Source organism: Gekko japonicus, unplaced genomic scaffold (genome assembly GCF_001447785.1).
Source record: "Gekko japonicus isolate JY-2015 unplaced genomic scaffold, Gekko_japonicus_V1.1 scaffold767, whole genome shotgun sequence".
NCBI lineage: Eukaryota > Metazoa > Chordata > Lepidosauria > Squamata > Gekkonidae > Gekko > Gekko japonicus.
Window position 1 is genome coordinate 116,812 of NW_015161972.1, and position 26,448 is coordinate 143,259.

The 26,448-nt window shown below is 41.6% G+C and overlaps 1 protein-coding gene across 1 annotated transcript in view; it reads left to right on the top strand.

The window, feature by feature from the left end:
* CHN2 (chimerin 2) overlaps positions 1-26,448 on the top strand; it is a 210,836-nt gene that overhangs the window by 78,640 nt on the left and 105,748 nt on the right. Inside the window, exons 2-4 of the mRNA XM_015429700.1 lie at positions 1,717-1,755; positions 8,601-8,656; positions 24,460-24,491. Of these exons, the coding sequence (XP_015285186.1) occupies positions 1,717-1,755; positions 8,601-8,656; positions 24,460-24,491 (127 nt within the window). The remainder of the gene's footprint in view (positions 1-1,716; positions 1,756-8,600; positions 8,657-24,459; positions 24,492-26,448) is intronic.

Sequence of the window (26,448 nt, forward strand, 5' to 3'; positions counted from 1 at the left end):
GGAACAGAGACTGGGAGGAATAGAACACTAGAAAGGCTTCAGGAAAAAGATTCCAGGAAATGCCTAGGCTTGCCATTTTCCCCCGGGGGTGGTGGGGGTTAACCCGCTTTAGGAGCCCCCAGTCTGCCGGCCCAGATTCGGCCGGTGGGGGGAATCCCACCCCCAAAATTCTAGGATCGCATATGACACATTGTCAGGGGGACGCTCTAGCTCTTGGCCTAAAAACTCTATGGTACTGTATGGAAGAGGCTCCATCCCTCCGCTGGCAGCAGGTAGGGACCTGACAACCCTAGAAACACCTCTTTGACCTGGCATGACCTGATCAGTGGGTGGAGAAATAGAGAAGATAGAACTCCTGGGAGCCAGGAAGAAGCTTTCTTTTCCTTGGGTGCTGAGTCCATGAACGCACTCAGACCTCTCCACTAGGAAGGCAGCCATTGACCATGTGATCACCTAAACAGCTAGAGCAAGCTTTAAGGTAATGAAAACTGTAGAGATCTGTAACTTCTTAAGCTAAAGAGCCTATCTTATATTTTAATATCTGATAGGGCATGTATAGAGAAAGAGACAGAGGATTGGTGTTTTACCCATTTATTTTGTATTCCTTGATCAATCTGGTGCTGTGGTAAAAGTATGCTTGTAAACATTTTCTTTTTATTAAATACTTTATAACTTTTGATACTGGTAGTGGTTCTCTGTACCACATAGATCTCCACCGTCTAGGATGCGCACTTTTAAAAGGAGTTCCAGGGGGAAGGCAGGCAGTTGGAAAGTGGCTATTCCTCCAGGGGCACACAAGGCAGTAAACTGTCTCCATGGTGACCAGACGCTGGGCAGCAGGAGACACAAAGGCAAGGCCTCAGAACTTGGAAGAGAAGCTGGGAGTCTTGACCTTCCAGTGGGCAATTCCATACAGAGGTCAGGTGGTGGTTGCGGGTTACCCAAGAGAGAAAGAAAGGTCTTTCCAGGTGTTAAGAAAAACCTAGGAGGGCAGGGCAGAATAGGGCTTGCAGGCCAGAGCAGGCATGTTTTGCCACAAGGGGAAAATTGGGATATACATATTTCAAATAAATAACTTTATCTGGACTGGGGACAATTTCTTAAACTTAACTCAGTGAAACTACTCTGGAGTGGATGATATTTTTTGAACTGCAGACTGTGTCCTTTGTTACTGGCTCCTCTTTATGGTGTTTTTCATACATTTTATTTTTAATAGAAGTCTGCTATATTGGCTAAATCATACACGTATGGAGAAAAAAATCATATATTGCATTAGATTCATAGGTATTATTTAGTTTTGTTTAAGGCATTCATCTTGTTATTCTGTAATCAAAATGGACTCAGAAATACTATTTTCTGTATTCAAATATAGTTTCCATGTTTTCCAGTCTTGCTTTAGCATATGCTTTCAGATGCTGGTAATTCTATTAAATCAAATTCAGTACAATTTGAATGTCCTGTTTAGTTATTTTAAACTGTAATACAGCTATAAAGGTGCTAGTGAGAAATAGTCATGTTACCAGTTTGGGGAAATGACTCCAAAATTCTCACTCCTGGTGACATGAATAAATGCCTGTCATGTATAACAATGTATTGTAAACAGGCATATCATTCTCTTGGGAAGGCAATAACATTTTTACTAGTAAGTTTTGAGGTTTTTGTCAGTGAATTCTCTGAGCTGCTGGTTGATTGATTTTTCTTTTTTCATTGTTCTAGATGCTGAAGAGTATCAGCCTCCAATATGGAAATCATACTGTGAGTATGGGAAACTGGAAATCAGGGATGGGAGGCGGGCAGGGTGCCAGAGTTTGGAGAGATGCTTCCAGACATGAGAAAGGCATCAAGCATGGTTTGGAAGACCTAGAAGAGATAGAAAAGTAAATGGAAGCACATATAAGAGATATAACTGAAGGACAGATCCTGGTATGATTCTCAAAATACCCTTTGGGAGCTCTTAATTCTTTTTTTTAACTAACATAACATTTAACATATACATTGAAGTCAGTGGGCTTAAAAGATTGTAACTCTGGTCAGGATTGCATTGTTAGATGCTGTTAGATCATGTAGCTTATATTTTAATCATATTCAAGAGTGAAAGAGAGAAAAAAGTTCTTTCCAATCTGATGCCAGGAGCTTAAAATACCTCCTTCTTCATAAACCTGATTCCTTTTTTACCATGCTCACTTTTTGCAAGCTAAAACAACAGTTGTTGAAAGCCTTGCATTTTTCTTAACTCTGGCAGCAGTTCCCAAACTAAACAGTTCATTCCAGGCAAGTCCATTGATTCCTTGGAACTTGTTTTTTTACATATCTGAAGGTATATTGAATAAATTATCAATCATATCTTTAGAAGAATAGAACTGATATTAAGTAGACAAATATACACTGGGAGTTTCCAGGGAGTGTATCCAAGGCTTTCACGTGTCAATGTCAGAGAATAGTCTGCCCAACCCGGCCAAAGGGTGAAGACACAGCTGGGGAGCTGATTGGCTGGAGGGAGACAAGAGGTGTGTTCCCAGCTGGAGGGAGGTAGAGGAAACCTCCAAAGGCTGCTGGACCAAACAATTGGGGGTGGAGCATGTAAAGGCTACAAGGACCTATTTAAACCCTCTCAGGCTCAGGCAAAGGAGGAGGTAGCTGGGGCTGCTTCTGTCTCAGAGCCAGCACAAAAGGAACAAGCAGGGAGCACCCTAATGGAAGAAGGAGAACCTGGGTGAGCACAACTCCCTCCCATATTTGAGGTCTGAGGGCCCAGACCCCACCTCCGGCTGGAAGCCACAAGAATGTTCCCGTCACCAGGCTCAGTTCATCCCTTCTCTGCTGCAGTGCCCCACTAGGCCAGACCAAGCCACATTTCTATGGCTGCCCTTCCCCATGGTAGTCCAGCATGGCCCAAGACTCTCACATGGGGAAAAGAGCAGCAAAGAGTCTTCAACAGAAACTCTTATGGCCAAACACATGCCTCAGAGACCCTTGTCTGTCTGTCTGTCTGTCTGTCTGTCTGTCTAGCAATCTATCAATCGTTGTCAGTCTCTCTGTCCCTCACACTGATGGCTGTTACAGGCTGGGGGTGGGGTCACCATCACAATAGGAGGGGCCTTTAAATTACCACTGCCCCAACAGCTAAGTGGTGGCATTCCAGGTAGCCAGGCAAAATGTGGGGGCCAGACAGAGCCACAACTGCTGCTGGAATGACTCCCAATGTATCAGAAGAGAAGAAGCTCTTGCAAGAGGCTGGGAGCCTTGATGGGACATGCGTAGCTTGCTGTGCTATCTTTAAAAGTCTGGGAGTTAGTCAAGGAGGATGATCTCAGCTACCAGCTCCAGGCTACAGAAGAGGGGATCCAGCAGGTGGAGAAGAGGAATGGCACCCTGAAGCCTACTGCTCATCTGAGGCCAAATGGGGACAAGGGGATGGGGCTCTGGAACAGGTATGGAGCCTGAGCACTGATACTCCTCTCATGTGTACTCTTTTTGTTTGTTTTGTTTAAAATAATAGACTCCCACCCTGCTTTAGTTGTAAATGGGTAGGGACTTGTATAAATACATATTCCCCACCCCCAGCCATGTCCACTTTTGCCTAATCATAGTCCTGGTGGCAGTTGCTGTTTTAGAGTTAATTCCTATGTTACTAAAATACATGGAAAACTGCATGGAGTAACTTGAGTATGAATTGAACATGTATACAAAGACAGCCATGGGTATTTTCATGATTAGCTGCAACTGTCACATGGTTGGCATACAACTATTGCAGAAATGGCTGCAGCTGTCTGTGTGTAAGTGGCTTTGTGGGCTAACTACACACTACATGCAAACACATGTAACAGATCCTTGACTCACTCTTTAAAATTAATTGCTTTGAAAAGCAGCTTTGGCAGCAGATACCTAATACTTTCCCTGTCACCATGTGTTTGCTTAGAGTTGTACCCCAAATGGCCTTTGTTCCCTTGAGATTCCAGATGATCATAAAAATAACTGCACAGAAATGCCAGGCAGGCGCAGGGTTAAGTGCCCCCTCTCCCTCCTGATTCTCTGGTCTAAAATTTACTCTATGGAAGCTGGGTTTTTAAAATTGTGATTGAAACCCTGTTACATGTTTTTGTGTATAAAGCATAGTTTGTTGCTGACAGACCAAGAGGCTGTTTGGTACACAGTATGTGTCTTACAAAGACAGCTGGACAACCTCCTTCCTCCTGTTTCCCAATTTTGATTGTTGTCTCCTGAATCATATGTTCCATGGATGAAGTCACAAGGAACTAAAATATAGAATTTACAGCAGCAGTTCTGGCCTTAAAGCTAAGGCCTTCATGATCCCTAACAGTAACCTGCCTCCTCTTTGGCCATTTACTATGCTTGCACAGTTTTCAGCCCATCAGTTCCACAATAAGTGCAATAGTAATAACGAGGGCCACATCACTTCTCTTGTTTCTAGGGGGACCAGGGCTCTTGTTTCTAGGGGGACTAGGGGGACCAGGGCTCAACAGTCTGGCAGGGAGAAAGGGAGGAATCAGTGCTCTCCTGACTTTGCAATGGCACAAGCTAGAAGTGATGGCAGTGCGTTAGACTGAATGCTCTAGCATTCTCCTAAACCCTGTAGTAAAACCACAGTGTGTTGCTAGCTCCAGGTTGGGAAATGCCTGGAGATTTTGGGTGTGGCGCCCAGGGAGGGACCTCAGCAGGGTGTAATGCCATAAAGTGTATCCTCCAAAGTAGCCATTTTGTCCAGGAGAACAGATGTCTGTAGTCTGGAGATCAGTTGACATTCTGGGATGTCTGCAGGCCCCACCAGGAGGTTAGCAACCTTTAACCATAGTTTCAGAACAATACTCCAGGGTTGCCCTGATGTGTTGATTTCACTTCCAATTTGCTCCAGAAGTGACATTGTGACACTAGGAATGCTGGAACCCTTGTTGCTCCTGATCAGTCATATGCCAGTACTAGCCAGTAACATCAGCAAATTGTTACCACATGATTAGCTGAGCTCAGCACAGTACCAATACCTTGGAAGTTCCAAGGGTTGCCAGTCTAGCTTGGGAAATTCCTGGATATTTGGGGGATAGAGCCTGGGGAGGGCAGTTTGGGGATGTAGGGGAGCAGAGCTCAGCAGCGATGGGATGCCATCATAGAATCTACCCTCTGCAGCTTCTGTTTCCTCCATGGGAACTGATCTCTGTAGTCTGAGGCTCAACTGGAATTCTGGGAGAATGTCAGGCACCATGGAAGTTGGCAACTCTATTCCACAGCAGTAGGCTGACATATATAAACTTCCCAAGAGAAGTACTGGAATGAATGGTGCTAATAACAGTTACAAAATTAAAATGGACTTCTAAGTATTAAGATAAAAATCAATGTTAGCAGTTTATGATTCACTGACTAATTTCCATATAAATGATGACTAATAAGCATTCAAATTACATCCCTGAAGCCTCGTTGCACGGTTCAGTTTGGATGGTGCCAATTTGACCCCATAAAACTCACTCTGACCGCGCCCCCCCCCTACATTTTCATTGGCATGACTCCATGCCATCACTATTGGCCATTAATATTTGATTGACTTGGGCTGTTCAATTGTTATACCGTAGTAGTTTGGTTTTGGCTGGATTTTAATTGGTATTGCTTATTTTGATTGATTGCTGCCAGCCACCCTGAAAATTTGAGAGGTGGAACATAAACATTGTAATAGGTAAATAAATGATAAGGCCTGCTCTGTCGTTCAGAGATTGAGCATTTTGTGCTTGGCTATATCATCTTAATTCTCCAGTGCCTTGTGTTGCACTGTGCTAATATTTAATTATGTATTTATATATTGGATTTGTGAATCGCCCAGTTCCTGTGAGCACAAGGCTCTGGATGTGGGCGATAAGATATAAGCAGGACACCTCTTGTTCAAATGATAACTTATGAACTCCATGGATGTTCGTAGGCAAGCTGTTATCACTGAGTCTTACAGTGCAGTCTTACCCGTTGACTTCAATAGACTTAGAGTGCAATCGTGCTTAGTGTAACTTTGCTTAGGACTGCACTGTAAATGTCTTTCCCATGTTTAAAATATGTTTTAAGGTTTACTTTGCAATGCTTAAGAAAAACAGCAACACTATAAATGCTAAGTATTAACCTGTCGGTGTCATCAGGGAGTCTTTCCCAAAATATTATTTGTGTCTATGAATCAACTCACGCTTGATCTTTACTGCATATACATTATCATGCATACAGTAGAGCTGTTTTGAAAATGCTCCCATTTGAAATAAATTCTAACTAGGTTTAGGCTAGCCCTTTTATCACTTACATATTCCCTAAAGACCCGCTTCATGATGCATAAAAAAACCTTGCTGACTTAAGTAATTTTCTAATGTATTTCATTTACTTGTCTTATTACTGGCCAGCTCACTTACTGACATAAGATCATTAGAGAAGAAGCTGTAAATAGCTGTGGGAGAAAAAGCAGAAGGGAGTAGAAAAGGGAAATAAGGGTAAATGGAGAGATGTATGAGGTTTTAAAAATATTAAGTTGTCCCTGTAAGATGTGTTTGTCACCACCATAGGCAATTTTGCATATATGTTTATGTTATTCTCTTTCTTTTGTTCTCTTCCACTTACCTTCTTCAATATTTTTATATATATGTTTGTAACAGTTACTGTAACAGTTACTGTAACAGTAACTGCGGTGGCTCAAGTGGTTAAGACGCTGAACTGCAGGCTGTAGAAGGTCAGTAATTCAGCAGTTCGAGACCTGGGTGCCGCATGACGGAGTGAGCTCCCGTCTCTAGTTCCAGCTCCTGCCAATCTAGCAGTTCGAAAGCAAGAAATTGCAAGTAGATAAATAGGTACCACTTTGGTGGGAAGGTAACAGCGTGCCGTGCGGCTTGGTGTTTAGTCATGCCAGCCACATGACCACGGAAACGTCTTCGGACAGCGCTGGCTCTTCGGCTTTGAAACTGAGATGAGCACCGCAACCCTAGAGTCGGACTCGACTGGCTTTCAAGCAAGGGAACCTTTACCTTTTTAACAGTTATAACAATGGTGGGATTAAGTTGAAAAGAGAGTTTTTGTGCATCACATTTTCATTTTAGTACATTCTGTGTTTTTACTCCCTCCCAACCACGCTTCATGAACCATTAAGCACAATAAAGCATTGTAGAGCTGGCAGATATTTTTATTTGTGGTATCCCATCATGATCTCTGAAGAAAGTGGGTTTGCAGCCCTTAGTAGCATTTGAAGCTGTATCTTAGAAAAGCCCCCAGATCAAACCTTTTGTAACACATGGATATACATTTTTGACATGACATTTCTGCTGGATACTAGCCAAGACAAGTAACTTAAAAAAATAGTAAAAGGTTGGTCATGTTGCTTTCAGTGTTCCCTCTCAGCTGAGTAAGTGTGAGCTAGCTCACTGTTTTTTAGCCTCCAGCTCACAGATTTTTGTCTTCGCTCAGGAAGGATGGCTCCAGAACAAACTAATTTATGCAGGAGCCAAATCACTCACTCACAACTTTAATGCCAGTAGCTCACAAAGTAGAATTTTTGCTCACAAGACTCCACAGCTTAAGGGGAGTATTGGTTGCTTTAGACAGTTTTTTATTATTCGGTTACATTGTCTTCAGTTCTAACACACTGTGTTGTTTTGTTTTATTAGCGATTTGGGTGGTTTGATTTAATTTGGTTTTTATATTTTGTAATCTGCCTTGGGTCTGCTACAGGGATGCCACTGTCATTTTTAAAAATGCCACAGGTCCCTGATCCTGATCTAAAATATGAGCTTTCATGCCAGTTTTGGCCCTTGAAAAGGTGCTGGGAAAGAAACAAGAGTGCCTTAGCCCACTGTGCCATGGACCCAGTCGGTATTGGACTTTTGTGGCATTTTTAAACCATTTAAAAAAGGTGGCAGCATCCCCATGGTGGACATGACGATGCCGTCATGTCTAGTTTGGTTCTCAAGGAGAAAGACAGCATATAAAATGAATAAATAAATGTGTGACCAAATAGTCCCTTTTCAGACAAGAATTGAAAGTGTTAGTTACCTGGAAAGTAAATAGATCAGAAGTTGCTTGCAATCTGGTGTAGTCTATTTCACATCTCCTTTGACATTTGCTTACCTAAGTACAACAAATACAGTTTGAAAAATTATGCAGACAGGTCTTAACCCTCACCAGGTCTTCATCTTCCCTCTTCAGCCCTCTATTATGTTTGCAGTTATCAGGGCTTGATCAGGGCTAATGCAACAGCAATAGCAAGGGGCACATCATTCCTCTTGCGCCAGGTCAGTGTCTGCTCTCATACAGCCAGGTCCATTGCCATATAATCAGGCGTGCTCAACACAGTATCAGTACCTTGCAAGTCTGTCCTTGTAGTTGGCTGAAGCATAAGCAGATAAACCTCCCAAACTGCACTCCTAAGTATTAAGACAAAAATCAATGCTAACAGTTTACAATTCATGGGCTAATTTCCATATAAATGACTTGACTAATACCTATTTCAAATATGTCACTTGTGTAATTTCCCCCTCAACCCACTGTTTCCCCTTCATTTGATGTTTCTTTGAAGCATTTGGCTTGTACTGTCTACCTAACATTTGCATTTGTTGTGTTTTTATATTTGACAGTATATCAGTTACAACAGGAGGCACCTCGTCCCAAGAGAGTGATGTGTCCTCGCGAGGTCAGTTCACCTTTCTCTATATCTTAAGTTGAAGGAATTGTCGAGAACATGTTGACATTGTCTATCCTCACCTTTTCTGTGTACTACATTCTTTTTATATACCCAACAGCTTGTTTTTATATATTACAAGGTGAATTGTTGAAAAAAATTAGTTGATATGTGCTATTAATATGGAATTATACATCTTTACCATTAATGTCACTGAGATGTTATTTTCAGCAGTATCCCAAGAATTTGTCTATATTCATCATATTTTTGTGTTTATGTATTATAGATTCAGGTGGATAGCCATGTTGGTCTGAAGCAGCAGAACAAAGAGTCCAGTGGCACCTTTAAGACCAACAAAGTTTTATTCTAGGTATAAGCTTTCATGTGCATGCATACTTCTTTCGATACAGTGAATTAAGATGTTCTCAACCATTATATATAGGTACAGGGAGGTGGGGGGTCAGTTGGTAGGAAGGGCTAGTTAAGAGTTGACATACTTAAATAACTGGGCAATTAAAGTGGTTGGTAAGATCTGTGAAGAGCAGTAAATTAACACTCAGTGGGGGACCTCAAAGTAGTTGTTTTATTGCAAAGGAATTTCAGTCTGGAATGGGAGATTGCTGAATTACAAGCTATTACAACACTTAGAACAATGGAAACCCCAGGGCTTAACAGAGACATCAGCTCCTTATCCCACTACACATGTTAAATTACTCAATTCTCACTTATACCCAGAATTAAAGGTGCCACTGGACTCAATTCTGTCATCTGTTGTTGATTCCTTAATTAACTGTATGCCAATTTGCTACTATGCATAGGTCTTACCAATTGCATTATTCCAATCTTAGCTGTATTTATTGCTCAGTTATCTTGATTCTAATTAGCCCTTCCTGGCAACTACCCCGCCCCCACCTATATGTAACATTTGAGGAAATCTGTTTCAGTGTATCTAAGAAGTGTGCATCTACACATGCTAAGTCTCTCAGTTCTTGCTTATACCCAGAATTGAACTTTGTTGGTCTTGAAGGTGCCACTGGACTCAAACTCAGTTCTTAATCTGTTTGTAAACTCTTGTACTTGTATGCTAATTTACTGCTGTTCACAGATCTTACCAACTGCTTTAATCCAATATCAGCTATAATTGTCCAGTTACTTATGGGTCTTGACTCTAACTAGCCCTTCCTGACAACTAACCCCCACCGCCTATATGTAATGGCTGAATATGTCTTGTTTCACTGTATCTGAGGAACTGCACACAAAAGCTTATACCTTGAATAAAACTGTTGGTCTTAAATATGCCACTGGATTCATAGTTAAATGTGTTTTTGTAGCAAATGTCTTGCTGTTTCTCTAGGTGTACAGTCTCCATTCCATCTGTGGAACAGTTTAATTTTGACAAATATCACAGAATACTGTTGAATTAATTAGGCAGACTCTGTCTGCTATTTAAAATATGAAGACAATATAAGAAATTGATAAGGCTGTTTAGTCTTTGGCTGTTTCCCTGTTTGGTTTCCCACAATTCCCAGTTAAAATGTTCTGTTTCTTACACCATGCTCAAACCAAATTTGTTCCTAAAATGTAAGATAGTAATGTCAGGTGCTGTTTGCAACACATCCTGAATTGAGTCACAGATTTGTGTGTGTGTGTTGGGAAAGAAAACACCTTGTTAAAAAAGGTTCTTCCTTTCTAAGATGTTCCAAGTGATGTTTGCAAAGCTGTTGCAGGGAACACTGAAACTGTTCTCAGTGAAGGGCACAGACCTGCTGCATCCATTCATTAGGAGTACAGACAGATGTGCTAGAAAATATGCATTCAAGTGGCAGGCTGAAGTCCCGCTGCCACTAAATAGGTAAGTATCCCATGGATATCCATCACAGTCTGACACTTCAGGTACTTATTGATAAACAGATGTACTTGAAGGGAGGTCTCTTTCCAGCCTACCCTTTGAAATAAAGCTATTTCATGTCAGTGATCTGTTGCAACTTGTTTGAGAACTTGGTTGGTTGTTGGGAAGAGCACAGTTTCAAGCAAGCATGGGAAAGACCTTCCCAGCCAGCCATTATATTGATGAATCAAAAATCAGGCAGTGGTGTTTACATAAGTAATTCTTCCTTGTTCTTTGCAGACCCACAAAGAGCCAACCACAGATCATTCTGAGAGAAAGCAGGACAGTTTGTTTCATTTTTGTCTGGCCTTCTCTCAGAAATAAGCTGCATTGTTTAGTTTATCTGTCTCTTCAGTTGGATAGAGAAAGGTGTAACTCTGCTTAGGATGATGCTGTTAATGGGTTTTAGTAGTTCTCATCTGTTTTGCTAAGGGCAAACAAAATTAGCTTAGAAACAAAGCATTTCAACCTTTTTAGCCGTCCTGTTAGAAATCTGGAAATGATTGACTTATAGTATTTCATTCACAAATTGTTATAATTAGGGTATGATTTGGTAAATGTATGGTGCAGCATGTTTGGTTCTCTCTCTTGTAGCTCCCTTGGTGGGCTTTCTCCATTCTCAAAGAAAGTGGCTAGGGAAGGAGGAATGGGTGAGCTGAACAGCAGCCCACGACACCAAGACATTACTTCCAGCTGCGTAACAAGAAGTGATGTCACCTCATCACAAGATACTCCAGGATTCACCCGGAACAATATGGTTTTTACCGCAGAGTGTTGGGTGAATCCTAGAGTATGAAAGGATACAGTGATGTAACTTCCAGTTACGCATCCAGAAGTTATGTTGCAGTGTTGTTTGATGCTATGTATGTGTTTCCCCCCCCATCTCCTGGAGGTTGCAGGCCCTCAGCTGACAACCCTACATTGCATATTGGAACACATTTGTCCCACTTGCTGTACTAACAGATACCAATGTACCTATGTTGGTTTATATTGTGCACTGTCACAAACTTGTATATCTTTAGCACAGGAGAACCACAGTTTGCAAACTTCAAGTTGCTTCCTTACAGGTGTATGTGGAAGGAAATAACTGAATGGTGATACATCTTTGTCACTTGCTATTAGTCAGATACGTTGTTTACAGCTGTGCCAGTCCAAAAGTAAAATCCACAAAAGACAAGAACGTAGTCCATGTAATACCTTTTATTAGGACCAACCTAATGACACATTAGAGTATACAGGCTTTCAAGTTCTCCAGAATTCTTCATCAGGACAGATGTTATAAAAGAAAAGGGGGGGGACAGATTTTTCAGGTCATGATTTTGTCATGCCAACATGCAATGGATCTTATCAAGCAAAGATTAATCATGTTTCAAGTTGCTGCAATCTAGGGGCAATAAAAACAAGAGGTAATGAATCAAACTCCATAGCAACAAGTCACCCTCAGTGCCCGTAATTTCCATGTGTCTTATTGCATAGCAGATACTCAGCAAAACACTGGGAAAGTGATTGGCCAAATACTTGTGAAGCACATGGCTGTATGTTACAAAGACACATCCAAGAATTCTCCTGCCATTTCTCTTTATGAAAAGGTGGCATAAAAAGTGTTTCCAAATTACCATGTTTTGAAGGAAGTGGCTCAGAAGGCAATCTAAAAAACTAAAATGGTTCTAAAATTTCTATATAAAAGATAGAAAATGGCTTTCAGTTAAATGACAGCAATGTTCTGAAGTGTCTGCTTTAATGATCTCAGCAGCTAAGTCCTACACTAAGTGAAGTCAAGGAGACTTCCCTGCAACCATGCACAGTATTTCAGCTAAAGTATGCATTTTTTACTACATTGGAGATACATATAAAGTATGGTAGGTTGCAGCACAAGTAACATCACATGTGTTGGCAATTTATTGCTAAAATTATCTTAGATGAAAGACCACATAGGGAGGAAAGTTGATGTAACACAATGCAAAAATCATGTCTGACTAAATTAAAAGGGACTGATGTCAAAGAGAAATGAAAGGTTAAAAAGGAATGGGGAAGAATATCCGATGGATTTTATACCCTGTCTAATTATCTCAGGTTTATCCATAGAACTATGAATGCTTCAAAAATTCCTTTCCACTGAATTTATCCCATCCCACCCCCTGATGTTTGGTGCTTTGGTTTACCTGCTTCTAGTCATGGAACAGCATGTATGATTATTTTGTTATCCATCATTCATTCAGTTTGGTGTTTAGATTTTATAGATTCCTGCTCAAATTGGTATTCCGGCAGCCTTCCATTACTTTCACAGACAGTATTTGTTTTGTGCTAACAGATAAGTTATGCACATAAATGAAACTCAGTCCAATTATTTTGAGCTTCCTGATCCATGTGCACAGCCACATTTTCGCAATGGAAGGCTCAAAAGTACACGTGCACTTAAATTACATTTAAAACTTATTTACCTTTCATGAAATTTCACGAGATGTTTGGTGCTCTGGTTTACCAGCTTCTAGTCATGGAACAGCTGGAAAGTGTCTTGATGTTATCCATAATTCATTCAGTTTGGTTTTTAGATTTTATAGATTCCTGCTCAGATTGGTATTCCGGCAGCCTTCCATTACTTTCACAGACAGTATTTGTTTTGTGCTAATAGATAAGTTATGCACACAAATGAAACTCAGTCCAATTATTTTGAGCTTCCTGATCCATGTGCACAGCCACATTTTCGCAATGGAAGGCTCAAAAGTACACGTGCACTTAAATTACATTTAAAACTTATTTACCTTTCATGAAATTTCACGTACATCTTCTCATTAAGATAGTTTCAGAGGGTAGCCATGTTGGTCTGCGGTAGAACAGTTAAGATTCAAGTCCAATAGCACCAATGAGAGTTTCAGGGTAGAAGCTTCCGGGAGTCAGAGTTCCTGTCATCAGACATGAATAGAAATGGAGATCTCTGAGACCCTTTATACTAGTCAGGGTATTGCAAATGGCAGGATCTAGGGGCACTAAGCAAAATAAACAAAAAGACAGGTTCTTTTTGTATTTACAATCCAAGTAGCATCTGATTTGGGTGCCCGGCTGGCACATCTGCAACTCTCTAGCATCAATCCCCTCTGTCATCCTTCATGGCAAAACACATGCTCCAAAACACATGCTCCACCCCGCAAGAACTCAAACCGAGAAGGAGCACCATACAAAGGAATAGCTTCCCTTTTCAGATCCCACCCCCATGTGTACTCTGGGGTCTTCAGCCAATCTGGATGCTTGGGGCTCCAGCCTGCCAAACCTGCACCCTCCAGTCAAGAGGTGTTGACACATCAAAGGGCTGGCATGTTATCCCTCCCAGCTGGAAAGGATGCTCTGTATCTGGAAAATAACATCTTTCCCCCTTCTTCCTAGCCACAAAGACACCTGGACCAATGCTCCCTCTAAGCTGTGGCATCTTGTGAGCAAAAATTATACTTTGTGAGCCACTGGCATTAAAGTTGTGAGCAAGTGATTTGTCTACTGCATAAATCAGTTTTCTCTGGAGCCATCCTTCCTAAGACAAAAATGTGTGAGCCAGAGGCTAAAAAATTGTGAGCTAGCTCACACTAACTCAGCTTAGAGGGAACACTGGACCGTGTTTCATCACCACAACTGTCAGGTATCTCCCCCCCCCCATCTCTCATCTCACCACACCCCTTTCTATATTCTGACTAGGATAAAGCAACTCAAGGATCTCCATTTTTTCTCATGTCCAATGAAGGGAGCTTTGACTCTTGAAAACTTATACCCTAAAACCCTTGTTGGTCTCTAAGGTGCTACTGCACTTGAATCTAACTGAGCTTCTCATGAGAATCTGCGTGAGATTTCATAGGATACAGAAAAGAAGGTTATCATGAAGTAGGCTGGTGTCTTTAGAGTATGGCAGGTTTCTCTTGGGAATACACAGAGAGGTCCTTTCCACGTTTGCCTGCCACTCCAGATTTTCTCAGCATTCGAGTCGAGGCAATTTAAGTCCGTGGGGAAACAGTATCCATATAACCCCGGGCAACAGCAGACTGAAACTGGGCTGACCAGTGAAGGGAGGTAGTATAATGCAGAATGGGGAGAAAAGTTGAAGGTTGTTTTAAGTGCAGAGTGGGGGGGGGGGGGGATCCTGGATTAAAAAGAAGGTTGAATTCAATTTTAGTGCAGAATTGCTTGGAGGACACGACAGTGAACATGGATTAAAAGGAGAGTTAAGAAAGACCCAGAGTTTGACAGAAAGTCAAGGTCAGCTTCTTTTCTTTGTCCGCATCTCTTTATCTCTCAAATCTGAAGTCCTCTTCATTCTATTTTCTACCAAGTTTCTACCATATCTAGTTTTTTAAACAGCCTGTATTATACAAATATCTACTGTAGCCATTTTAATGCCCAAGGCTCTTTTTGCTGTCTTGCCTTTACGTTGTTCCTTGTCTGCAATACAAAAACTTGGGTTTCATTACTCCTCTCCTCTCCCCCGCCCCCCGCCAACTCTTGTCCACCATGCTAAAGGGCTGGATATGTCAATTGCTGTGTTCTGGATTTTGTATAGCTCTCTAATGCACTGCTTAAATATACCTGTAATTACCAGATTAGATGATTAGGCAATATAGATGGGTGTGGATGAACAAGGATAACTGTGGAGGCAGGAAAAAACCCACTGTTGTGTGGCTGGAAAATTATCACCAGTTACCAGCAACTGGTAAAGGAGACTGCCTCTATCCAGTTACAAAATCCTAGATAAAATCTTTAATGTAATGTTTGATTTCCACCCTTAGTGAAACAGTCTTGGAAAACTTCCAGAGGTCTAGGCATGTTAGTCTGCTGCAGCCAAAGCAACATATACTCTTTGTGGCAATTTAAAGACTAACAAATTCATTGCGGCTTAAGGTTTTGTGAGCCATAGCCCATGTCATCAGATACAAGGAGTGCCACAAGACTCTTTGTTATTTAATCCTGAAAAAGAATATTATTATTTAAATATCTATATTAATTTTTGGGAAAGTATTCATAGAATCATAGAATGTTAGAGTTGGAAGGGACCTTGCAGGTCATCTAGTCCAACCCCCTGCACTCTGCAGGAGTATAGCCGAAAGATAGCCCTACAACATACCCGAAAGATGGTCATCCAGCCTTCACCACCTCCCAAGGCTGACTGTTCCACTGCTCAACCACTCTTAGGAAGTTTCTCCTGATATTTAGCCGGTAACGACTCCCTTGTAATTTCCACCCATTAGATCTAGTCTAGATCTAATTCCATTTCTTGGTGCCCACTCTACCTTAAAAAATACATTATCTTGGAGCTTGGGAAAAAATTTCCTTTAGTGGTAGAAGTTTTTCTTTCTTTCCTTATTCATCTATTGCATTAACAATTATCTACTAGATTAAGGCTGCAATTCTAACAGCACTTTCCTGGGAGTATACTCCTTTGAGTAAAATGGGATTTACTTCTGAGCAGAATTGCTTTCTGACCATACAGTCTTAAAAAGAGTTATACACTTCTAAATTCTTTGAAGCCAGCTCTGTAGTTAAGTTTAGGATTGTGCTGATAGATGTATTTAATTTATTCCATCTGATGGTTTTGCTTTCTTCTTCACATCAAGATTTCCATTTGGGATAGATGAAACAAAAAGCGTTTGACCACATTTTGATTCTCATTCATTTTTTTCCTTTTGTATCACTTTGATATTTCTGTACAGATATTTTTTGTGTTTCAAAAACAAGGTCCATTTTTATCATCAAAACACTTTAGCATTTGATAAATACTTAGGATTGCCTTTGAGGGTGTGAAGCACCCATAGAGATATGTAAATTCCTAAAGTGTCTTGATGTCATTTTCAAGTACAGATAGGAAATGACATTATAACATCATGCAACATCACTTCCTACTCCCACCCCTTACGCCTACTGGAGTAAAGAGATAGGGCCTGGAGCCCTTTGGCAGGTGCTTGCTCATTATCCTCAGGTGCATGGTAACCAATAAGGAACTGGCATACACTGATTAATACAAGTAGTGGAAAGGAAGAATAGATAGGAAAAGTCATCCACTTATACCAGGTATTTAGAAGCATTTTGTTATACTGTATTAAAAAAAAGAATATAGGACCGGTGTTGAAGAAAGTGAGAACAAGAGGTGGAACTCCCTGTCAAATGACACCAGGGCCCTGCGGGACCTTGTGCAATTCCGCAGGACCTGTAAGGCAGAGATGTTCCGCCAGGCTTATGGTTGAGGACAGCAACGGTTGGTTATACTGGCTGTGGTGCCCTTCCCCTCCTCTTTCCTGTGTGCATAATTTGTTAAGTTTTCACACCCTCCCACCATATAGCCAGGTGGTCCAGAAAGGGAATACAAAACTATAAATCGCCATCTGGGATTTTATTCTGGTTTTATTCTTATTAATTGTATTGGATTTTAAAATTTGTATTCTGTTTTATGACATTGTGCCTCTTTTGTACATTGCCCAGAGCCTGGCATAAGCTGGGATAGGGCGATTAATAAATCGAAAAATAAAAAAAAGAATATAAAGGGAAACAAAGAGAACAGGAAGTCCTGATGAAAAGGAGTAAAGATATAAATATAGGGATAGGCTTCTGTCCTCTCTATGTCCCAGACTTTCTTAAAGTTGACTCCTCTTGAGTAGCGATCAGGTATTGGAAGGAACAGGAAAAAGACTCCAGGCAGCTAGTAACAAAATAAAACACAGCCAAACCTTCCACAACAGTTTACTTTCCCCTAAAGTTGCCAGCCAACCATTGGCAAATGGCAAGAAACTGGCAGAAGGCAGAGTTATGGGGGGTACTGTCAGAGTGATGGCCTGGTATCGCTTTCAGGGTGAATGCCATGGGGGTGCTCTGTGGGTGAATTTTGGCACATTTCTCCCACCCTACCAGGGAAGAGTTAGAGGTTGCTGCTGCGAAATCTCATGTTATAGCCCTTCCCTCCACCAAATACCGTCTGGGAATAAAACTCTCTTACATCCCTTCTAAAAAGCAATAAGTGAAGGCATCCTCCACACCCAATCTAGTAGGCCATTCCAAAGGAATGAAAAAGCCCGTGACCTATCTGCCACCTCACCATGTTAGCGGAGGATATCAATAATTAATGGACAAGGCCTTCGTATGATACATTCAGATGAACTTCCTACACTTCATGAAACAGCTTCTTAAATCCTTTTATATCAGAGCTAGAGTATACATTATTTAGCTGCTGAGAGATTAGAAGACTCTTTGTTCTTTAATAATAGGATGCTTGTTTTATAACGCTACTGTTGCCTTTGAGAGGCACTTTGGTGTTTGCTTACATTTGCAACCTTCCTGTGGTGTGGATTGACACTTGACACCTCCCCCCATGATTTCTAAACATTATTTTCATTTTGGGCTGTATAGATACAATTTTTGGAACTTCAGAGTTCTGAACTAAGCTAACAAATTAGTGAAATAATCACATGCAACTAGGGCTACCAACTGGCCTGGAAGAAAATGTCCTGTCTCTTTACTAGAGGCTCGGTTTGTATGGTAGAGCCAATGTGGTGTAGAGGTTAAGAGTGTCAGACTAGTATCTGGAAGACCCAGGTTTGAATCCCCATGTACCATGGAAGCTCACTGGGTGACCTTGGGCACATCACACACTCACAGTCTAACCTACCTCAAAGGATTATAAGAATAAAATGGAACAGAGAATGATATAAGCTGCTTTGGCGGGGGACTTTGGGGGGCATTATTGGAGGGGGTGGGGCTGTCCCAAACATGATGACATCCCACAAAAGTGACATCACCACATTGAGAACTGGCACCCCCCCTTTCTCCCTCAAAGCATTTAAAGGGTCCCATTAAATGCTTTTGGGAAGAAGCAGGGGGGCCACGGGTGCCTGCACTCCTAGCTGAGAATTTGTGTCTTGGAGTGCAGGTGCACATGGCCACCCCTCTCCCTCCCTCCTGCAAGATTTAAAGGGCCCTTCAGCTGATCAGTGAGACATGTGAGGGTGGGAATTCCCCCCCACTCCCCTTTCTCCCTCAAAGCATTTAAAGGGTCCCATTAAATGCTTTTGGGAGGAAGCAGGGGGCCCGCATGTGCCTGCACTCCAAGCTGAGAATTTGTGACTTGGAGTGCAGGTGCACATGGCCACCCCTCTCCCTCCCTCCTGCAAGATTTAAAGGGCCCTCCAGCTGATCAGTGAGACATGTGAGGGTGGGAATTCCCCCCCACTGGCCAGCTGGCTGGAGGCAGGAAGGAGCCACCAAAATTACGGGAACCCCTGCTCCGACCGGGGATCTGGCAACTCTAGAAAGGGATACGAATGAATGAATGAATGAATGAATGAATGAATGAATGAATGAATGAAATATACCTCTATGCCACAAAATGCTTCAACTGCACATTGACGCACATGAAGGCTATGTTATTGAGATGGATATTTTTCTCCAGGCCAGTCAGCATCCCCAGATACAATTGTCACATGCAAAGTGACAGTTGCTTGAACATGGTGTGAACAAACTGCTAATTTTACCAACAATCCACTAAGTGAATGTTGTATGCTATAATACCTGCCTTAGCATTACTGAACACATCTTAGTGTTCAGCTGCCCTGCTTTTCAGGCATAGTTGGTGTCTTTCAGGTAGGCTTTGAGATACCTGGTATGAGGTGTAGTTGTTCAAGTGTTGTGCTAGGATCTGGGAGACCCAGGTTTGAATCACCACTCAGCCACAGATGCTTGCTGAGGGATCTTTGACCAGTCAAACAGTTTTAGCCTAACCTACCCCACAGGGTTGTTGTAAGGCTAAAATGGAGGAGACCAAGGTAAACTGCTTTGGGCCTCCAATTAGAGAGGAAGTAGATGAACTAAATAAATAAATAATGAATAGCCAAGTGAGGTAAGCGGCTTTGGGCCTCCCTCCAATTAGAGAGGAAGTAGATGCACTAAATAAATAAATAATGAATAGCCAAGTCAATCCATAGTCAGAAAAAGGAGACACGAATTACACAATGGAGGTACTATGCTGAATAATCCATTGTGCTGCGGCACAGAGCAGCCGCACAATGACTGGAAAATCAGTGTGCGCAAAGGAAGAGCATCTGAAATGCAGGAAGAAGATGAGCCGGTGAAATACTAAATCTGTATGTAAATTTCACTAAATCACCCTTCATGTTTGAGAAAAAGGGGATGTAATTGTATGGAGACAAGTCTTTTTTTTCCCCTTAAAGGAAAGAGGCCTTGATAGTAACATATAAGTTGCAAAGAATGCATAGTCCTGATTTGGCAGAGGTAATGGATTGAAATGCTGATGACCAGCAGAGCTCAGATGAGGATGAGTTCTTGTGCTATTGACGGTGGGAAGCTTTGCTTAATTTAGCTGCTTCTCTTCTTCTTGCTCCCCACAGATAGTAGCCTCAGTTCTTTTTGTTGTCTACTTTTAGTGCTTTCTGCTTTAGGCTTTTCAGGGTATGTGGGGGGGCTCTGGGGGAGTAATGCTGCTGAATTTTTAATTTTTTATGATTTAAAAATTCTGTCTGATAATATTGTAAACTGCCTTGCGATCCAAATTTGTCAGACAGCATTTTAAATAAATCAGTGACACTTTGAACTCTATTACCCTTACTGAATTGGGGAGGATGAGTTGACATATGATTGACGCCTCTTAGCCCACCACCAGGCTATAGCAGAATTGAGAAATAAATAAAAACTTTAGATATTCCTTTCATTTTGGAAAACTGCCTATTTATTAGTATAAGGTAAAGGTAAATGTTCCCTTGCTTGAAAGCCAGTCGAATCCGACTCTAGGGTTGCGGTGCTCATCTCCGTTTCAAAGCCGAAGAGACAGCGCTGTCCGAAGACGTTTCCGTGGTCATGTGGCCAGCATGACTAAACACCAAGGCACACGGAACGCTGTTACCTTCCCACCGAAGTGGTACCTATTTATCTACTTGCAATTTCTTGCTTTCGAACTGCTAGGTTGGCAGGAGCTGGAACTAGAGACGGGAGCTCACTCCATCATGCAGCACCCGGGTCTCAAACTGCTGAACTACTGACCTTCCACAGCCTGCAGTTCAGCGTCTTAACCACTTGAGCCACCGCAGCTCAAGTATATGTCAAGTATATATTCAAGTATATTACTTACATCAATATATGAAAAAGCAGGTTTGTGCTGAAACAAATGCTAGTTTAGTTCTCAAATACTGGGAATCGGAACTTCAGGAAGTCATTATGATATCAATTCACTGTGATCTGGGAAAAGATTATTTGCTTCAGATGGCATATTATGTCTTCAGGACATATATTCTTCCCACATGCATTAGTCACAATAGATTTCTGGGAAGTTTCTATTGTTCAGTGTCATAACATTTTCTTGTACTACTTTTTACTTTACCGACAGAAGATCCATGTGTACTTTAGCATATTATCTGAGGAGAAAGAATTGCAGTGCAAGGTCACGGAAAGCTTAAATTAGGTATATATACGTTTATTGAGTCAGCAAAGGTTCATATCATGAGTCTAAAGTCATTGACAAATGGTTTCAGTGGAATATTCATCTGTTTAATTCTGATTAAGAAGGGTTACATTCTCAGGGCAGTGTGTAATGCTTATGCTGGAAGTTGTGTTTGTACCTCTTTATTTAGCCACAATTCATCTAACAGTCTTTCCATCCTTCAATACTGTACTGTAAATTCTCCAAAAGGTTGTTACCCAGGATGGGTTTTCTGGCAGACAAAAAATGCAAGTATTCTTACCATGTATGTTACTATAAGATGTGTTGTTCTGGTATCAGCTATATCAGGAGCTGCCACATCTAGAGATGTTCATGTCTAAGAACCAGGCCATTCCAGAATCTCAGCAAAAACAGTATACTTGAGTTGTGGTGATGCTAAAATGTTGCCCTGAGATTTTTGAAGGTGAAATAGGATTTTAAAAATATGGCAAAGGGACAGACACTAGCTTTACACTAGCTGGTGTAAAGATGATGTTGCTGATTTGTAAGCCTTTTGAGATATAGATATGATATTGCTACCAACCAGGTGAAAAGAACCTTTTGTAACTGTTAAGGTTAAAGCATTCTTCTTTGGACACAGCCATAATTTTAGTACCAGCTGATCCTTAAACACATCAATAATAAGTATTTAAATTAAGGACATCTTAAATACAATAACCAAATTTATTCTCCAAATATTAGATCAGCATTACAGAGAAACATGGGGCATCGAACTTTGTAAGGAACTGCCCCCTGCTGGCTCAGCATATGTTTGCTTATAAACTCCAAATTATTTTTCAGTGTTACGTGTGGAATTCACACGATTTCTCCGTTGTGTTGTCGTGATAAACAGTGAAATCCTGCAGGCATTGTTGCTGTGAAAGTACCACTTATTTCTGCAAAATGAATAACAAGCGCTTGATAGTTGGTTTCCTTAGGCTTCAGTCTAAAGTACACTTCCTTAAAAGTTGGTTGCATTGAAGTAAATGTCATACATTTGGTGTAGTGGTTAAGTGCGCGGACTCTAATCTGGGAGAACCGGGTTTGATTCCCCACTCCTCCACTTGCACCTGGCTGGATGACCTTGGGCAAGCCGTAGTTCTGATAAGAGCTGTTCTTGAAAAAAAGAGCAGTTTCTGTCAGAGCTCTCTCAGCCTCACCTACCTCACAGGGTGTCTGTTGTGGGGAGGGGAAGGGAATGGAGTTTGTAAGCCGCTCTGAGACGCCTTTGGGTAGTGAAGGGTGGGGTATAAATACAATTTCTTCTCTTCCGTTCTTCTTCTCATACATATAAATCAGAGGTTCCCAAACTTATTTGGCCTACCGCCCCCTTTTCAGGAAAAAAATTACTGAGTGCCCCCCTGGAAATCTACCTTCAAGAAGTTAGGGTTAGGGGGGAAAAGATGCAGTGACAAATTTGTACATAGTAAAGAAAGATGATGTTGTAAGGAAAGAAAGATGTTGTTGGCCTGAATCCAGAGGCCAGCAGCAGCCACTACACAATAGCCCAGCAGCAACACCACCCTTACAAGGGTGCACATGCATTTGCAATTTGCAAATGCATGGCTGTGATTGGCTCTGGGGACCCCTCTCCCCCTCCCTCCCTGATCCCTCCCTGATCCCTGATCCCAGGGAAGACCAGGAGAAGGCAGGAAAAGACTGCTTTAGATAGGTTCTGGACTCTTCTTTCTTTATGCTTCCACCCTTATTTTTATTCAACGCCACCCAATTGCACCCAAGGTTCCTACCGCCCACCTGGATCATTCCAGCACCCCCTACCTACCCCCCCATTCCAGCACCATTCCAGCATTGCGCACTTTGGGAACCAGTGATATAAATGAATGTAGATACATAATAAGACTGATTTTTATTGTTTTTCTTTTGAATCATTCTTCTGAGTTTTAAAGTGTTCCTTAAAATGTGTACTTTCCAATTTGATAATTCTAGCAAGAGCATCTAATGCCCATTGTACATAAGTTACTCAGACACAGTAAAAATTTATTTTTTTTCATTTGGTTCCATGAAGCAAAACCAAAATGGTGTAACAAGTCTGTGATTTTAATGAAAAGGCAATTAAACAATAAATATAAAGCAAATTTATTTACATCACTAATGGCCTGGTTATGGTATATTGGCTACATTCAGGGGTCATTTCATAGAAAAAGAGGTGCAGGAGCTCATTAGCATAACTCATTAGCATAACTTATTCGCATATGCCACACCCCCTGACATCATCGGAAATGTGCCAGAAGGCAACACCCACCGCTCAGACTCCACTGGACTGTTTTGGATTGCTGTGGGGGGGGGGCGTGCAGATCTGTCCTTACAGAGGAGGGAGAGCTTGTACCTGAATAAAACTTGGTCTTAAAGATGCCACTGGACTGTTTTGGACTGGGGGCCGGGGGGAGCTCTGCAACTTACCTGGCTGCTTTTTGCTCTGACTGAGGGCTGCTAGGAGCAGGGGGTGGGACTTGTTGCATGTGCCCACCCCCTGGGCTCCTTACTGCCGGAGCTCCGCTCCTGTGCACTTCTGCAGGAAATGACCCCTGGCTACACTCACCTCAGATTAATCTGTGTTGAACATAATACTCACTTCCAAGTAAACATGAATTACATAGCATTGTTTTGTAAATGAGTTAAGATTAAAGTATCAGCATTAGCATTCAGGTAAGAGCACAAAGAAAAATCCTATATATCCGGCCCATCCAGGGCTCTCATGTGGCCTGCAAGCAACTGGTGCAAGGGAGGGAATACTGAGGGGAGTGGGCGAAGCCTCTCCATTGTGGCTTCAGCATGGCGGAACAACCTTGTCTGCAACAGTCAAGTATTGTGAGCATCTGGCTAGTGCTGTACTGCTGCCTCTCCAGTCTGCCTATTTGGGCTTTCCTCTGCACCCTCTTCCCAGCCCATGGAGCCTTGCAATGAGAATACACCAACTCAGAGCTTACCAGCTGCTTTTTTTCATACAGTTTCTATCTCCGGTACCTGGCATTACATTTCATGGCACACATGGCCTGGCCCAACAAAGTGACATTTATGTCAGATGTGGCCCTCATAACAAATGAGTTTGACACCTGTTCTAGGGGATGCACAAGCTACTCTACAGCTGCCAGTGTGCTACTAGTAGCTCACAAGCTAACTGCTGGAGACCCCTGATTTAGCATCTCATTTGTAGGTGAACATATCTTCATGTACATAATTCATTTTCATTAAAAAAAAATGGTTTGACATGTTTGCTATAATAGTTGTAGTGAATCACCCAGGTCCAGAGATTTGTTATTATAAACATGGGGATTCCGATGCATACTGAGTTCACCCCTCACACAGGCTTCCACTTTTATTTCCACAGAAGGCACAATTGTGCACCTACATCCCATTCAGCTGGGATTCAGAAAATATTACATCAGTGCTATTGATAATTCTAATTTATAGTTAACTGTGTTATTCATGATCCTTTTGTTTGTTTAAATTTAGGTGGAGAACAGACCAAAATACTATGGAAGAGAGTATGTACTGTATTATTTGTAAAAATTACTTTATAAGCAATCAATTGAAATGTGTCATGGTGCAATTTAAAATTAATGCAGAATTTTTAATGAAGAAATCATTTGACACAAGATTGCATCTCCATTATTTTGTGCATGGTTGTTAAGTTCTTTTTGAAAGCGCAAAATCTCAACTTGCATGTGAATGAATTGTCTCTCCAGATGTTATCTAGAGCATGCATAAGTTTCTGTATCATTCTGCAATTAGGGTAAAACCATTAATTTCTTTTTACAAACCAATTTAGGGCTCTTTTTTATTAAAACATTTCGAAAGCTGGCTGTGTCTGTCTGTGCCTCAACAATAGTCAGCAATTAAAGCATTCTATTCCCATGTGCTAGAACAGAAAGGAAAAGATGCTTGGGGTTTTGTTTTGTTTTTTACAATACATTTACTGTGTTTCAGGTAAAAGAATTTTGCTTAACTTTGAAAAGCTGCAAGGACTGGTTTACTAATTCAGTAGCTAGTAAAAATCTGAAACCTGATACAGTAGTTAAATTAAGGTCATAGATGAATTACTCATTACAGTAAAATGTTAAGGTCCTATTACTTTGTTGCATTACTAAGGTCAAGAACTTTCCAAATGTTGATTTCTTCTCGTTGGAGAAGGAGGGTAAATGAGCCCATTTAAAAAAAAAATAGTAGTTTCAAAGTCACTTTGCCACTCTTGTCCAAGCACATGATAGACAGGACTTTTATTTTTACTAGATGCAATCATATGTTACCTTTTCCAGGATTAATTTGTACCCTGATTCACCAGAGTTTAGTTATATATTTATATTGCTATCCCACTAGCCAGCAAGTGACCACAACTCTATGGACGTACATGACAGCAGAGCCCAGGCATTCTGAGTCAGAGAGTCTAGACAAATTCGAACTCTGTCACCTTTATTTTCAACAAACGATCCCCGATTCTTCTTTCTCATTTTCTTCCATAGGTCAGATCTTTATATTAGCTAAGAATAAGAGCTGCCAAGGCAGTGTCTTAGGCTTCTTACATCTAGGGTACCGTCTTTGATTTTCCTGAGAGTGTAGCAGAGAAATGACATATAAATCAATTCTGTGTTTAGAGAGGTAAAATGAAGGCAAACTGAGGGAAAAGACATTATAGGCCACGGTCACGCGGCAAAGTTGCCGCAGGAGAGGTACACCCCAACATCTGGGAAGTGGAGCGCACCCGTGGCTTACCGCCGACAATGCGCGTTAAAAAAACTAGTACCTCCAAGGTACTAGTAAACGTTTGCCACGGGCTGCCTCCAGATGCCCATGGTGTGATCGTGCCGGCGTGTGGCATTCCCCTCCTGTCCCTCGTTTACTCGCCGGCGCCGAGGGAAGGACCCGTGGTGTGCTGCCGGCGCGTCTGATCATGTAATCGTGGATCAAACTGCGCTGGGGCAATTAGCCATGCCTCCCCCCTGCGATATCTGGCCCATGTGACCGGGGCCATAGATCAGAAACAAATTATGTGCTGAACATTGATTGGTTTCTCAGTTGACCTTGTGCCCTGGCAGTCATTGGTCATGCTACAAGATAATTTGACAGGATTGTTGCAGATTATCCTTCAGAGAAAGTACCACTTCCAGTAGTAAAATCCCACTTAAAATGAATCCCAACTTCCTTGATTGTAACTGCTTTACCTTACTTGCAGGAGAGCCAATTCCTGATGAACTTTTGTTTGACATTTAAAAGTTTGGGTCCAAAATAGACATGTTTAAATTATTTATTTGCAAAAATATGACCACATATTTGTACATGTTCTGCTCTCCTCTCCTAGTTCATTCTTTGCAGATAGCACTTCATATGCAGACTATACTTAAGAACAGGGGTCGTTTCATAGAAAAAGAGCTAGGGGAACTCATTAGCATAACTCATTAGCATATGCCACACCCCGACATCACCGGAAGTGTGTCATAAGGCCAC